At 32.6% G+C, this 15,314-nt stretch overlaps 1 protein-coding gene and 1 long non-coding RNA gene across 2 annotated transcripts; one reads left to right on the top strand and one right to left on the bottom strand.

The window, feature by feature from the left end:
* Positions 1 to 7,326: 7,326 nt before the first annotated feature.
* On the bottom strand, positions 7,327 to 7,838 carry LOC107638693 (cysteine proteinase inhibitor 1). The gene has a single exon (XM_016342051.3). It carries the CDS (start codon positions 7,776 to 7,778, stop codon positions 7,428 to 7,430), a length of 351 nt encoding a protein of 116 aa, XP_016197537.1. The 5' UTR covers positions 7,779 to 7,838; the 3' UTR covers positions 7,327 to 7,427.
* A 2,630-nt stretch (positions 7,839 to 10,468) lies between these two features.
* LOC148566576 (uncharacterized) lies at positions 10,469 to 14,883 on the top strand. The gene is made up of 3 exons (XR_015881295.1): positions 10,469 to 10,749; positions 10,981 to 11,310; positions 14,715 to 14,883. It is a non-coding gene; the product is annotated as an uncharacterized LOC148566576 (long non-coding RNA).
* The last annotated feature ends 431 nt before the right edge of the window (positions 14,884 to 15,314 follow it).

The following is a 15,314-nucleotide window of genomic DNA, read 5'->3' as shown; positions in this document are numbered from 1 at the left end:
GAAATTTTTATAATGATTTTGGATGAGTTTTGGAAATTTTAAAATTGTTTGAATTTTTTAGATTTTGGATTTTTTTTTTATTAGGTTTTGGACGTTTCTCATGAATGAAAGTTTGAATTCATGTTTCCTTATTACGCCATTAGATGCGGGAGTTTGCGGCGGTTATATAGCAGCGGTTCAAAACCGTCGCTAAATGACAAGGTTGCGGCGGTTGTGCATCTGTTTGGGATGCGTGCGTAGTGACATCACTAGAATTAGCGGCTGTTTGGAGTCAAACTGCTGCTAAATGAAATACCTTTATCAATTAAAACCCACCCCTAGTGTTTTCTCTATATGTTTTCTCTGAATTGAAAATCTATATATTGGCGTGGCTCTCTTCTCTGAATCCCTTTTACTTGCACTGCAAGCTCATTCGCCGCAGTCTCATTGTGCCCTTCCTGATCATCTATCACCCTTCATTCCTCCACTGATCCACATCCATACCATTGTGTCCCAGTTCATCTCTACCTCTCCATTCTCTTGCATTCGGTGCCTCCTTAATTTTCTCTGTCCTATTATGCATTGTGAGCTCTTCAGCCCCTGACCCTCTGCCCTGTTTTCCTCTCTCTCTTGCCCTCCCTCGCAGACACCAATCCATCGTCGTCCTGTGTGATGCAGATCTCTCACTTAGCGTAGTCATGGTCTTTTGCGCAGTCACAATTGCAATCACCCTCCAATCAGTTTGCAGCTGCCATCATCCTCTTCGCAGTTCCCACCCGCTGACGATGTCATCCTTGACTTCATTTTTTGTTCCCAGAATCTTAGATATAACATTAACTCATTATCTTGTGCATTTTTGTGTTTTATGGAATATGCACACAAATTGTTTGTTAGTTTTTTTCGGTGAAAGAAGGAGGAGCTCAACTTTTTATTTTCATGGATTTTAAAAAACAGTTGTATGATTCTTCCTCTTTTAAAGTTTTAGTTCGATTATTCTGTTTTGTTATAAAACTAGTGTATGTTTAATGGTACCAATTATGCTGTGATTATGAGTTTATCAAAAGATTGATTATGCTTGATTCATCCACTATTGTGTTTGATTTGTTCTAAAAAAATTTATTAACTATGAAACTAGTTTTACTTTTGCTTTTTTTATCTATTTAATTGCTTTTTCTTTTTGGTAACTATTATCGTAATAATGTCTATTACTGTGAGCTGCGATTTACTAATTTAATGGGTTGTTATCTTATACTTAGAGTTTAATGTGAGTCTGTTATTGAAATTTATGTATAAGGAACTGGAATCATTTTATCATTCTTTGGTTGGTTTATGTTTAATTAATGCTATTTTCAATTCATAACTGCTATCTTATCTGATTAAAGGTATTTGTCTTTAGTTTGCTAATTTTGTACATCAATGTGTTTTTCTTGATTATATCCATAGGTATAGAGAACGAAATTTGTGCATTGCAATTGGAAGTTATGTTTCTAATCATAATATATTTGCTTTACTAACTGATTTGTTTTGGATGAAAATATTATGAAGGCAAAGGGCTCTTGATTTGAGAGTTTTTTCAATATAAGTTTTAAAGTATGTTAGCCCGTAACATTTAGTCATCAATTATGTATGATTGTTTATCATTTTTGTGTGCATAGACTTATTTTATTTTGAGATGCAGAGGAACATAATTCAATGATGTAAAAGAAAATAGTTTACTGCAACAGTAGAATAATAGCACTTCTTGTCAGTGAGTGAGCTGTTCTTGCATAATAAACTTGGCTATTTATAATAATTTTTTTAATAATTGACTTACGGGGAACAATTAAAATTTTTCACAAAGCTTAAATGGCTTTTTTGTCTTACAAGAGCATTCAGTAGGTATTGCACACTCCTTTGTGCAATTTATAAGAAAAAATAAACAAACATTAATTTCCTTTTATCTTTATAATTTCATTCAAAGGCTAGTTTGGCTTTTCCACATTCTCTCTTTCATTGATAAATCAATATTAGTATGGAATATCTTCTTAGACCTTCACTTTTACATGAGTCTTTGCTGTCTATCCACCTATTCACCAGGGAAGACCATTATTAGAATGATGGATTGAAGATGGATTAAAGTGGCACAATGAACTCCGTGCTATGGAAGCAGAGGTAAATAACATATGACTCAATAAAAATAGTGTTATTGTAATAGAATTCCATGCATAGCTATAATTTGAATTGTTAATAGTATAAATGTATCAGATTTAATCTCTTGTTAAAAATTTAGCACCTTTATATTATGTTTTTTATTTTATTTTTTTTTTTGAAAATTGTAGTTGAGGCTATGTCATGCTAAAGGTAACTACTTTTGTTTGCTTTATACTTTATTGATATTTTTAGTAAGGAGCTTGCTTGCTAATTTATCATGACATAAATATTTATGTGGGTGCATGAGCAAAGAGAAAACATAAAGTTTACATTCTTGTGATTTTATCATTTTTTATGGATATTTTGTTAATAATTCATGTGATGAGGAAATAGAAGTAATAATTTTTATTTTGCATTCTTTCTTCTTTTTTTTTTTTCTCATTTATGTTTGTGACTTGCTTTCCAATATATCTCTATCTATCCATCTGAGTTATGTGTGAGATATGAATGGTTGTCTATACAGGTTCTTTCAAATAAAGTTAATCAATACTTGAAAGTTTTTAATATTGCACAATAATTTCCTTTTTTTTTGGATTATATATTTCTTTGTAATTGATGTCCACTGTCCTTTTTTAGAATCATCATATTGGGTTCATACTTTCATGTTATGATACTCTTCTGTGCTATGGCCCTAGAACTGACGTCTTTCAAGTAAGGTATGTTAAAAGATGTTATTCATTATTGTTGAACTTAGTCTAATCTAATCTGGTAAATTATTCAACAGATTACTAATTGGCATTGTTTATTCAATAGATTACTACTACATGTACATTAACTATGGCAGAATGGAAGCAAATGTTAACAGCATTGTTTATTCAAATTTTACTTTTTTTTTCACTTTCCTTCCAAAATAAGGTTTAGATCTGTAGACAGGATTATTTACTTTAAAATTTGATCAAAGCATCAACTAAAAGCTTTGATGTAGCTAATAGAATTTTTTTAGCATAATAATTTTGCATTGTTCAATATTTTTTGAGTAAATAATTTTTAAATAAGTGTTTTTTTAGTTAATATTGTAGAATTATATATCTACAAGTTTAATATTATTTATTTAATATTTTTTATATTAATATCTCAAGTTTAATAAATATGATATAAAAAAAATAAATTATAGTAAAAAAAATGGTATAAACTATTGAAGTTGGTCATTTTTTAAGCTCGGATATAAAATTGCAACGGTTCAAAACCGTTGCAATTTTTTAAAAAACACACAAATTTACGGCAATTGTGTAACCGTCGTAAATTATTTTTTAAATCCGCTTACTAAAATAGCGGCAATAAACAACCGCAAAATCATCAACCTAATCAGTGAGGGTTATATCAGCGGTTCTTAAAAATCGACGCAAAATCAAATTTCCATACCCTAAACAGCAACGATTGCCAAACCGCTGGTATGTTATTTTGCAGTCGTTGCAATTCCCTAAAAAAAATCACCGCTATTCAGCGTGTCCTTTATAGTGTCTCAAAAAAAATTAAAAAATAATTGCTAGTTGACTGCAATCCTTGTTGGTTACCTAGCAAATGTTTCTAATAACATAGTAAATGTTGGTTGATTTATTCAAAAATACCAAAAAATGTTTAGTTTCACTTATTAGATAGAGGGTATAAGTATTCTCAAAGTTTAGTGCATTACATGTAGGGGTGAAAATGTGATAAGTTTTTGTTCTACCCGATCCTGCTCTACCCTACAATAATTCTATAGAATTCGTCCTACTCTTATTTGCGGGTAATAAAAAGTTAAACCCTAATCTGTCTTTGCGGGTACCCGCCTCGCTCCTACTCGTCCATATAATGATTAAAATTTAATAAATAAAATTAAATTTCAAAATTTATACAACTATGATTATATACATAACATAAATTAAAGTAAAAATTTAAGAGATCCGCTAGAGAACTAATAGGGGTATAACCAACAACAAGCCAACAAGCATGTAATGGTCATTAATTATTAATTATTTAAATTTTTCTTTTTAAAAAAAAACTTTCAAACTAAAAAAAAACACTAAAACATAAGATAATGAATCATCCAAATTCTAAGAAAAAAATATACATAGGAAAAAGAATCATCCAAATCCTAAGAAAAAAACATACAAAACATTAAAAAAAATATCCAAAACTAATAAAAAGAATCATCCGAAATTTAGGAAAAAGAAGCATAAACAACTAATTAAAAGAATCATTCAAAACCAAATAGGAGGAGGAGAAGAAGAAGAAGAAGAGCCGTAGAGTGACCGGCGACGACATCTTAGATGGCGTTGCTTGCGCGGTGGGGACTCGCAGTGTCGCGAATGGGGGCTCGGCAGTACAGATGCGTCGGGACGGTGGGCAGCGGCGTTGACGAAAGAAGGACGGCGACGGAACGAGAAGAAGAGGCGACGGACGGAATAAACCTTCAACAAGCAAGAATGGGGGACCAACAGGCAAGACTGAGGCAGACCAAGGAGGAAACGACGTCATTGTTAGAGAGGCTTGACTGGCGGTGCACTGGAGCAGCGGCAATAAGGGCTTTGAGTGAGAGCGATACACACGTTGAATTACATTTAATGATAATGACAGTGATAAAAGGGGTAATTGCACTGAATCCTACAATTTCAAATTACGTAATTAATGCAGCAAATTCTGAATTAATGAAATAAATTAAAAATTAATAATTATTAAAATTAATAATTAAATAAAATTGTTTAAAAAGTTGGCTTATTTATGTTATCTACCTATATTTTTTCAAAACTTAAATATGATATAATATTATTAATCATTTTACTAATTATATATATATATATATATATATATATATATATATATATATATATATTGGGGGGTGAATAGGACGTGGGTATTACCTAAACCCAACCCGTTAAAAGCACGCTCTGAGCGGGTAAGGACGGGATGAGTACCAGATAGTGTTGTCATGTATCTAGTTGTAAAATTATCTCAAAACCTCTCTACTTTACCTATGAAGTTCCATTATGTGCGTTCTACATACCTGTATACTTTCTTCTTGTCTTTCGCATTTCTCTTGTCAAAATGACTACCTTTGCCCTGTAATATATAGTTTTATAGCGATGGAGGATAATAATAATTGAAAGAAGATTCATCCAAATTTAAAAATTAATATATAGTAATTTTCCCCTTAATTAGTCTAAAAGACAATAAAAGTGCAATACAATATATACAAATACCATTTGATGCTAAGAAAGAGGAGTGAAGGAAGTGAGACTCTTGAAATGATCCCATGTCTTCTCCCACACAACAGCCTCATAATTACTGGATCTAGATTCATCTTTGGCCTCCAACACGAAGCGGTAGTTGAATCCGGCAACAACCTGCATATCGCCCTTCACAAGTTTAACCAGCTTGAGGTTCTTCCCAGATTGCTTGTTGTACTCTGTCACCGCAAATTCTGCAAGCTCAGTTACATGTGGATAGTTATCAACGTCCTTCAAGGCCGTCCAGTGGCCGCCAAGAGAAGCAGCCATGCCGGAGAGACAAGTAGAGAGGAGGGCAACGAGGACGAAAACGAGGTAGTAGCCATTATTTCTCATGGCTGGTAACCGTTTTTGGTAGCCAAGAGATTTGAATTTGTGTTGTGTTTTGTGGTTTTTGGTAGGGCTATGCATGATGGTTGGAAATTTATTTATTGGAGAGGAAAGAGAGTAGGTAACGGTGAATGGTGAATCTTGATCTTAGTTTCTGAATTCGCTACCCTGTGATATTTAATTATTTATAGCCATTATTCATGTCTCTGTTATACATTTACCCTCCAACAATGTGGTCAATGGGAGACAAACAAAAAACATCCTCCTAAATCTACACACATCAAAATAAAAGTAGTTTGAGATTTTATTATTTTGGTAACTCATATTTAAGTACAAGTAGTAATAGTAATAATGTGACAGTTCTATATAAGAGTTTGTTATTAATCAAATAAGTTATTGTTATACAAGAAAAAATTTAAAATTCTAATATTTATTTAAATGAATCAGTGAGATAATTAACTTACTCTCTCTTTTTTTTTTTTTTGGGACTTGAAAAGTTAGTTTTTTTTTTGGCCATACATAAGTTAGTTTAAAACTCACAAATTAAATTAATTAAAAGGTGAAATCTCATATCAAATTTTGTTGGGCCGGATACAAAATTGACTGTTATCTCAAAGCATTCAGGGAGAGGGACAGTGAGGCCCAAGGAAATAAGAATAGTATTACCCACCAACAGAAAACTGTGTTAACCCAAAAGTAAAGCCGGTAAGAACTTTGCCTTTAAGGTGTAAAATTTTTTGTTTTTGGACAGAGAAGGTGTAAGATTCAAAATGTCAAAATTTTAATGACAAAAAAAAAAGTCAAAATTTTATTCTGCCAACAATTTGATTAAACCAATCACATCTCTAATAATATAATAATAATGCCTATGTAAGACTTTTAAGTCTTAACCCAACTTTTTGAAAGGGACTCCGAGCCTAAACTTCGGCCTTTTAAGAGGATCCAAAAATTGAGAACAAATCATTTTAAGAAGATTTTGAGCTCGTGACAAAAATAAAAGCATTTAGGCTCATATGCTTCTAGTACTTAAGATAATTTTTATTTGTACTTTTTCACAATAAAATTACAAACATTTGGAAAAATCCATCGAAGTATACATCGGTTCTTCGTAGTACTCCAGTACTCCAAACGTTTATGATATCTAGAGTGAATAGTGTACTTTGTCTCACTTAGATCGTGCATTATTGTGTATTTATAAAATTATTGTGTTTATAAACAGTTGTTGACAAGTTAATCTTAATACCCATTAAGTTTGTTAGAGAAATTGACGGAAAGAACTTCTCTTATTCATTTTATTTAGATTCCAAGTATATAGGTTCCAATTGAACGGATTATAACTAATCACAATCCAATCTAATATGTTAAGAATAAGCAAAACAAACCAACTTTTAATTAGTTAAATTTTTATTCTTAAATTATTTTTTAATTCTTATATTTTAAAAATAATAAATACGTCATTATCCCTTACTGTAGAGGACAACGAAATTCAGTTGGGAAAAGAACAAATGGAATCGAACCGTTCAGCAACCTAAACTAGGCAACGCCAATCTCGCTTTCTATTTTCTATTTTCTATAATTTTCCCTAAAACAAAGCAATGAATATAATTCTGATACCTCGAAATAACAATATAATACACTATTATAACATAATACTCAATAATAATAACACGAAGCTCATAAGAGTTTTTATTAATTAAAATACTAACAAAGATGACTATATGATTAATGAAGAGGAGTGAAGGAAGTGAGATTCTTGAAATGTTCCCATGGCTTCTCCCACACGACAGCCTGATAGTCCTGAGTCTTGGATCCGTCAGTTGCTTTGAGGTCAAGACGGTAATTTGTTCCAGCAACAACCTGACTCTCTCCCTTAACAACCTTCACCAGCTTCAGTTTCGCACCGGAACGCCTGTTGTACTCCGAGACTGCATAATCTGCGATCTCAGCCACGTGGTGGTTGTTCTGGAGGTCCTTGATTGGCGTCCAGCCTCCGACTAGAGCGGCGAAGGCTGAGATCGAAGCGAAGAGCAGTACGGAGAGGATGATGACGTGGTGAGGCCTCGTGATCGCCATTCTTACTTGAAGACTAAGTGTTTGTGTTATTGTGTGAACGAAGAGTGCGGTTCGGGGTGGTTGCAATTTATAGAGAGAGAGAGAGAGGATAATAAGGTAACGGTAAAGCGTGTGCCTATGCTTTAATAATTTGCCCACAAACTTCATTCATATTACGAGTCCATCATTAAGTAAATGCTTCAACTTTTTTTTGGTGACTAAGTAAATGCTTCAATTTATTATTCTTCGGAAGTACATCAGTAATAAACACAGTTTTCATATTTTCTTACTTCTTACTTATTGCTTAAGACTTCCCTTTTTTTTTTTTTTTGTCGTTTTACCAAGCTAAGTTTTGTTACGGTAATATAACTGATTCTCTGATATTTAAAGAGTTCTTATCAATTAATAATTATATTATAAAAGGAATGATAGTGACTAATAAAAGATCATTTATGCCCTGACCTTAGCTATCAAATAATCCCTAAGCATGTTATAAAATTTCTAACCTTTCGAAATATTTTCTCATTGTACTATGTATGTAATATTATAAATTAACCTCGTTAATTATATAAAAATATCAAAAAATAAAGAATACAAATAATTGTGTAATGTAACAAGGTGAAGTAACCTGAAGAATTGAAGATATGAGTAACCTACCGACATACGCATGTTTCTTAGCTGGTGTCCACTTGGCACTGGTTAAAGGCTACTGTTTGCCACTAGATTTGATGAATCGGATAAAGTACGAAACTATGTGATTTGGATAGACACGGACAACAAAACTTTTTTAATTATTTAATTAATTAATTAATTAATAATCAATGAATATTTATATTCAAAATGTTTAATGTTTATATATTATTTTGGTGTAAATAAAATGATATTAAGTTACAAAATGTAATGTCAGTCATTTTCGATTATAATTAAAATATGAAAGGACATTGGTCACAAGAGGAAGGGGACACCTGCATGGGGCCAATTCAACACGCTAAGTAAGGAATTAGGATATCATAATTTATTTCGAAATGATGGGATATGGAAGAAATAATATTGGAAATTTTGAACACTCAACAAAAAAGACACGGCGCAAATTAGGGAACCATGTGCTGGTAGCCCACAGTAACTACAGTCACAGATGAAGACACTCAGCTTCACCTACCAAACTCAACTCACAAGTTACGACTTACTAGCTCACAACCTTTCTGGAATCCACTAATGTCACCCACAATAATTATTCATTGCAATTAGCCTCGCCCGTATGCATTTAAGCTAGTCGTTTCATTTCAATTAATGCATGCCTTGTTAATATTTTTAATTTTTTATCACATGCTTTGCCTTTGTTTGAAATTTAAGAAAAATAAAAAACTTTTTCTTGTATTTTGATTTTTGGTCATATATGTATAATTATTTATCTGTCTTTTTTATTAATTTAAATATTTTTAGAGAAATATTTTGTAATATGACATTAAAATTTTATATAAAAAATTTAGTTAAATTAAAACAACAAAGTTTTCTTATGCAAAAAAGCATGTTATTAGAAATATAATTACTTGTATATACTTCGTTTTATCTGTTTAAGTTCTTAATAAAAGTATTTCTAACATGTTTTTTTGTTTTTGTATATTAATTTAAGAAAAAGTTTGAGGCTTCGATTGTTGGACTAATATTTTTTAAAAATAAAAATTTTCATTCTTTAATTGATATCATTTTTTAATTTTTTTATTGTCAAATTAGTTTTGCATAGAAAATTTTCTCTCATCATCATAAAAAATCAAATCAAATAATGATTTAATGGATATGGATAATATTTTTTAAAAGGAAAAAAAGAAGACACAAAAGGATAGTGTACTCAGTCACAAAAAAAAAGGATAGTGTACTCAGTAATGTATTGGTGGTACTCAAGCAATTTGAAGCCCAAAATAGCATGGGTTTGGGTTGTCCTTGTTACCAAATGCTAATAGGTAACTGTGGACTTTGTTGGAAAAAAAAATAGAGGACAAAAATCCCTCATACCTGAAGAGCCAAGACCAGAAAAAAAAATTGTCAACACCTTTGACCACTAAACATTTGCTTATTATGATTTAGTTCAACTGTAATTCAAAATTTAAAATCATATTTTGAATAGTAATTTATAAGCTCCATCCTTAGTCATAATAGCTCTCTGTGATCTTTATTGATGGTGAATAAGTTGTGGTTCCATTTGTTTTTATTCTTGTTTGTTGTGCTCTTTTGTAAAGATCTTAGTAGAATGATAATTTTATGTATTATTAATTAGTTGTAGTTTAATAATGATCTCTTTAATTGTGGATCGATTATTTGATCATTTTTATCAACAAACTTAGTTAGTACTTTGTGATAATATGGCTTAAAATTTTGAGTCAGTCACTTTTTTTTTATCAAAAATATTGGATATTTTATTGTAAAAAAAAAAAGTAAATAATACATTTGTCTATGAGACCAGAATACAAACATAGTAGAAAAGTAAGATATTTCCAATTGAAAGTAGAATCAGACAAAAAAAACTTAGAAAGAAAAAACATAAAATAGAAAAGTGAATTAAGAAAATTGGTGGTGGTGTCTCTGGTCCTTAAAGAATTCATTAGCAAAGTATAAGATTTGGGATAGAATTTTTCTAATCGGCTTACGTTGGCCTTCAAACACCTAAAGATTTTGGTCGATCCATACTCTCCAAAGAATATTAGCTACTCTGGCTAAGTTATTCTTGAAGTCTGGTTGTTTCACTAATGTTTCCACAAGTTTTATCTACCATTGCCAAGGTTGAAACTGTGGGTTTTGGGGATCAAGCTGCTCAAAGGTGAGTAGTCCCAGGCACTTACTATTTGAGAGCAAAAAACTATTGTATTGAGTGCTGATTTCGGAGTAGTAATACAACGGAGGCACTGTTCACCAGCATGAAGAAGGTGTTCATGGAGTTTCTCTTTCATTGCCAGTCCGTTATGAAGTTGTTTCCAAACAAAAGTACGAATTTTAGGTTGGCACTTTAAACTCCAAACAGATTTTCAAATTCCTTTTTCTTTAAATCTTTTTAGAAGAAGGTCAATTGGGGGTGGAAGAAATGATATACTTTGGAGTATCCCAATTTGATAGTATATTGTTCTAAATTATTTAGAGTTCGGGTGAGGGAGTTTTCTACTTCATCTATTGAAGTTTAACCGATTTGAATTGTAATTTCTGAGTTGAAATGTTCTTGAATCAATTGTAGATTCTAATTTTCAAATGCATCTAGAAGTTGTTTCACTCAGAAGAGATCAAGATTTCTAGCTTCATTGGGAGGGAGTCTGAAAAGGGGGTTCAAACCCAACTATGGATCATCTATGAACTTTACAATCCCTGTTTTGACACTTGCTATTCAACATCTTTTTCAAGCACCTTCCTTCCTTCCAGGAGGTTTCTCCAGGTTCAGGATGGTCTATTTCCTGCTTGAGCTTTTAAGAACGAGGTAAGCATGAAGTATTTATTTTTGTATATCTTATAGAAGAGTGAATGTGATTTTGTTAGTAGTTATCAGCCTTGTTTAACTAACATTGCTAGTGTAACGACCCAATTTTCAATATGTCTAGATCATACCAAAAATTGAGCGCTACCAATTTGTCTTTCTAATTATTATCTATTATTTATCATATGAGCCTGATTCGTTGTTAAAAACGTAGTTAATTTTTGAGGTTTTTTTTTCGATAACGTTTGTCTAACGCTCGGAATCATTCACCAATCAACTCGCAAATAATAACAGATACAACAGTTATAAGCAACCACACATAAATACATCACAAGCAGTTAACAACATTCAGTGATCCAGCCTTTATTAGAGTATAGACTTTTAGTTAGAACACCTCTAGATATAGCTAGATAATAACAATATACATATATATACATACAACATCACGGGCCCTGACCTATTCAAGAAGTCCCTAAGCTGGCACCCAGGCTAGTCTAGACTCTATACTCGCCTAGTCCCTCTAGACTACTAAAGCGAGGAAAAGTACGTTCTAATTCTTCAAAACACGAGTCAGGTCGAATGTCATCAAAAGGTGGTAGGTCGTCTACTACTCCTCTGCACGATCATACGTCGTCAAAGAGCGTCTCTCTAGTATTTCATCAAGTAGCCACATAACAGGAGTCTCGTACACAGGATTTAGGTCAGAGTTCGCATACAAACGGGGTGCAGACGATGGCTGGTCTCACAGTATATACATATAAACATATAATGGAGTTCACTCTAGACTCAGAAGACTACCTAGAGCGGAATCCTTTTCGCGAACAATCGTCAGCGAACTACGGAGGGGTACTCATGCTTCCATCTGAAGGGGGAAGGGAGAGAGAAGGGGTAAGAACTGGGGAGTTCTTAGTAGGGTCGGGGTTATTAGTTAAGTTCATTAATTCTGTGTTGTTTAGCAGATAAATAGAGAAGATAGAGAAAACAGATAGCAGAACACAAACAGAAGAATACAAAAAAATAACACAAACACAAACACAAAGAATAAAATACAAACAAAGAAAGCATACATTCATGCAACAATCATAATAGAGAAAATGCACAACCAAGTATGATGCATGTCTAGCTCTAGTGCAGGTAATGAGCTCATTTGTCGGTTACATACCCGCTCCCGACATTACCCGGAGTCTTCTGACCAAGTAGGGCTTCCCTGTTGGTAATGCCCTTTACAAGAGTCCTTTGACTTGTGAGGCATACCCCTGCAAGAGTCCTTTGACTTGCATGGCAGAGCTAGTTAACTTATATCTGCTCAACACACTCACTGTAAGAGTCCTTTGACTTACATGAATATATGCTAGTTGTGTTTTCTCGATACCTCTGTAAGAGTCCTCTGACTTACAGAATAGCATTATAGCTAAGTATCCCAAGAAAGCACTCTCAGTGGTCGTACTACCATCTATCTGACTGCCTCTCTGCAGCAGATTATTACATAATCATTCTCATTATTCATCATCACTTTCACATTCTTATGCAATACCTCTTTCTTTCTCTGTTCAATCATACTATACAAATTTTACAGACTTTTCTTTGGTGTTTATCTTTTCTTTAAATTTTTATCTTTTATTTATCTTTGCCTCATTAACATGTTATTACCACTCCCTAGGTGTTTTATGAAGGTAATTATGAGATTCTGCGCTTAAAGTTGTCTTTCTAAAACTTTTACAGAAAATTGCTTTTTCGTATTATTTTATTCTTTTTATTAAAATATTATTTTTAATTAAATATTATTATTTAATATTTTATTATTATTTATTATTTTATTATTAAATTTTCGAAAATTACCCCAATTTAACTTTTAACCTTTAAAATTTACTTTTTACCACCCGTAACTTTTAATATTTCTACTTTAACCACCCTAACTTTTAGAAATTACCAAATAACCCCCCAAACACCAAAATATTTGCTTCCTTGCCCTTTAATGGATCAAAAAGGTGTTCTTAATTGTTCTTCACCACACTCAAAGTGTTCTTCGTGTTCTTCATAAATTGTTCAGATTCTTTCTTTGTTTTCACCCGTTTTTCAATCTTTTCAGCGATGGATCTTTACCATAATTCAAAATAAAATTGTATCCACTAAAGCCCCATATTTTGCCTTGATTACAACACAAATTGAATCCCAATTTAAGGGTTAGGGTTCGTTTTTCCAGCAGCTCCAAGAACACAAACTCATAACTTGAATTTCATCAAATTTAATCAAATTTTCACCAAAATTTCAACAAGAATTACTCATATAAACAATCCATTTCAAGCATAACCAAATCATATCATAATCACACATCTCAAACACAATTAATCGAGATTATTTTCGTCAAACCCCACCTAGTTTTGCTGCTCCTAATTCGCTTATACTTTCAGGTGGTCCTTAAGCACTTTTTCCTCCTAAATCACATCAAGAACAACTTTAAATCCAAAAACCCCCCAACTAACCAAATCTCACTCAGCATGTTAGGAAGGGATTTCTCACCTTAGAGTTGCTGGAAATTAACATTTCTTGGCCCTCAAGTCAAGTTAAGCATGATTCCTAAGGAAGAACATCAAGAAAACACATGTTTAAGCATGTTTCTTTGAAAACCGAATTGAAGAGGGAGGAAGACAGCCATCTCACCTTATTTCCAGCCTTGATATGTTATATGGTTATGTAGAGGAAGAAGAGAGGATCATTTTGGTGAAATCGGAGTTTTGATTTGAGTTTTAGTTCAGAAGAAATCAAGCTTTGAAGATTAAATGTTCATGAAAGTTTCTCTCTTTTCTCTCTTATTATTTTCGGCCAAAATGAAGAAATGAGATAGCCTTGGAGGTCTTGGGGGTGTAAGGTAAGTTGTGATTGGTTGGCTTGGGGGTGGATTAAAATAATATTAAAATATCTCTGGTATATAACTACTAAAACTAGGTGTATCGGAACACTTGTAAAAATATCTCTAAAAATTATTTTCTGAGCTACTAGCATAAATGACACTAGTAACATATTTAATATGAGAATAGAACATGTATGATGAGGCCTTAGCATTGCTAAAGTCATCAGAGAGTGCTGGTGCTAAGCTGCACCAGTAAACTGTGAACCCGGTTAAACCGATTTCCTGTTTTTAACTAAAACAGACCAGGTAACCTTATAATATCATTCTAGCAGCTTCTAATACTCATATAATGATAATATTATACTATTATCTCTCTTCTCTCATGAATCAAGTCCAGTTCGTCAAACTGAGACTATTTACGAAAATCAGAATCAAAACTCCTAACCGATACGGTTCAAAAACTAGGTTCTTCACGATTGCGTTATCGAGCTTGCCTCAGAAGAGGTTCTAGCTTAAGGATGACATAATGACAATGAGGATTGAAATAATTTATGATATATAAGAGGTGTTCCCTTTACTGATCTTCAGGAGAAATCCGTGCCTTCAGAAAAGATCTTGCGTACTCGAAAATCGAGGTTATCACAGCTAGGTTGAAGGCCTTTAGATCTTTGAAATCCATGTCTCCTTCATCTTTTGGTCTACTCAAAGTATCCCAACCAATTCAATGTAATTTTAGTTTATTTTATCTCTGACCCCATAAAAAAATTATTATTATTTTCTACAATTCATCAATTAGAGATTCTAGAAGCTTAAAGCAACTTAGTGTGTAGATTGGAATGATTGTCCTTACAGATTTTATCAGTATTTCTCTCCCACTAGCCGACAAAAAAAGAACGTTTCCAGTGATTAAGCTTTTTTGCAACTTTGTCTTTGACATAAGCAAAGGTCTCTGCCTTTGATCTCATGATGGTAGAAGATAATCCTAGATATTTGTCTTGTGCACCCACATTAGAGATACCTAAATGTTGGTCAGGTCTTGTTTACTCTACTGAGGAGTGTTTTTACTGAAGAAAATTACAGATTTATTAAGGTTTATCCTCTGGCCACTGAGATCACCATAAACTCATAAAGTATTCATTAAGTTTGTACAGTTGAATTGGTTTGCTTAACAAAAAAGAAGCGAGTCATCTGCAAATAGTAAATGATTAATAGAGGGGAATCTATTGTTCAACTAAAGTCCCTGAAATAG

Source organism: Arachis ipaensis, chromosome B4 (assembly GCF_059453495.1).
Source record: "Arachis ipaensis isolate K30076 ecotype BB chromosome B4, ASM5945349v1, whole genome shotgun sequence".
Lineage (NCBI taxonomy): Eukaryota > Viridiplantae > Streptophyta > Magnoliopsida > Fabales > Fabaceae > Arachis > Arachis ipaensis.
The sequence above is the reverse complement of the archived record's forward strand: the minus strand, read 5'-3'. Positions and strand labels throughout refer to the sequence as shown.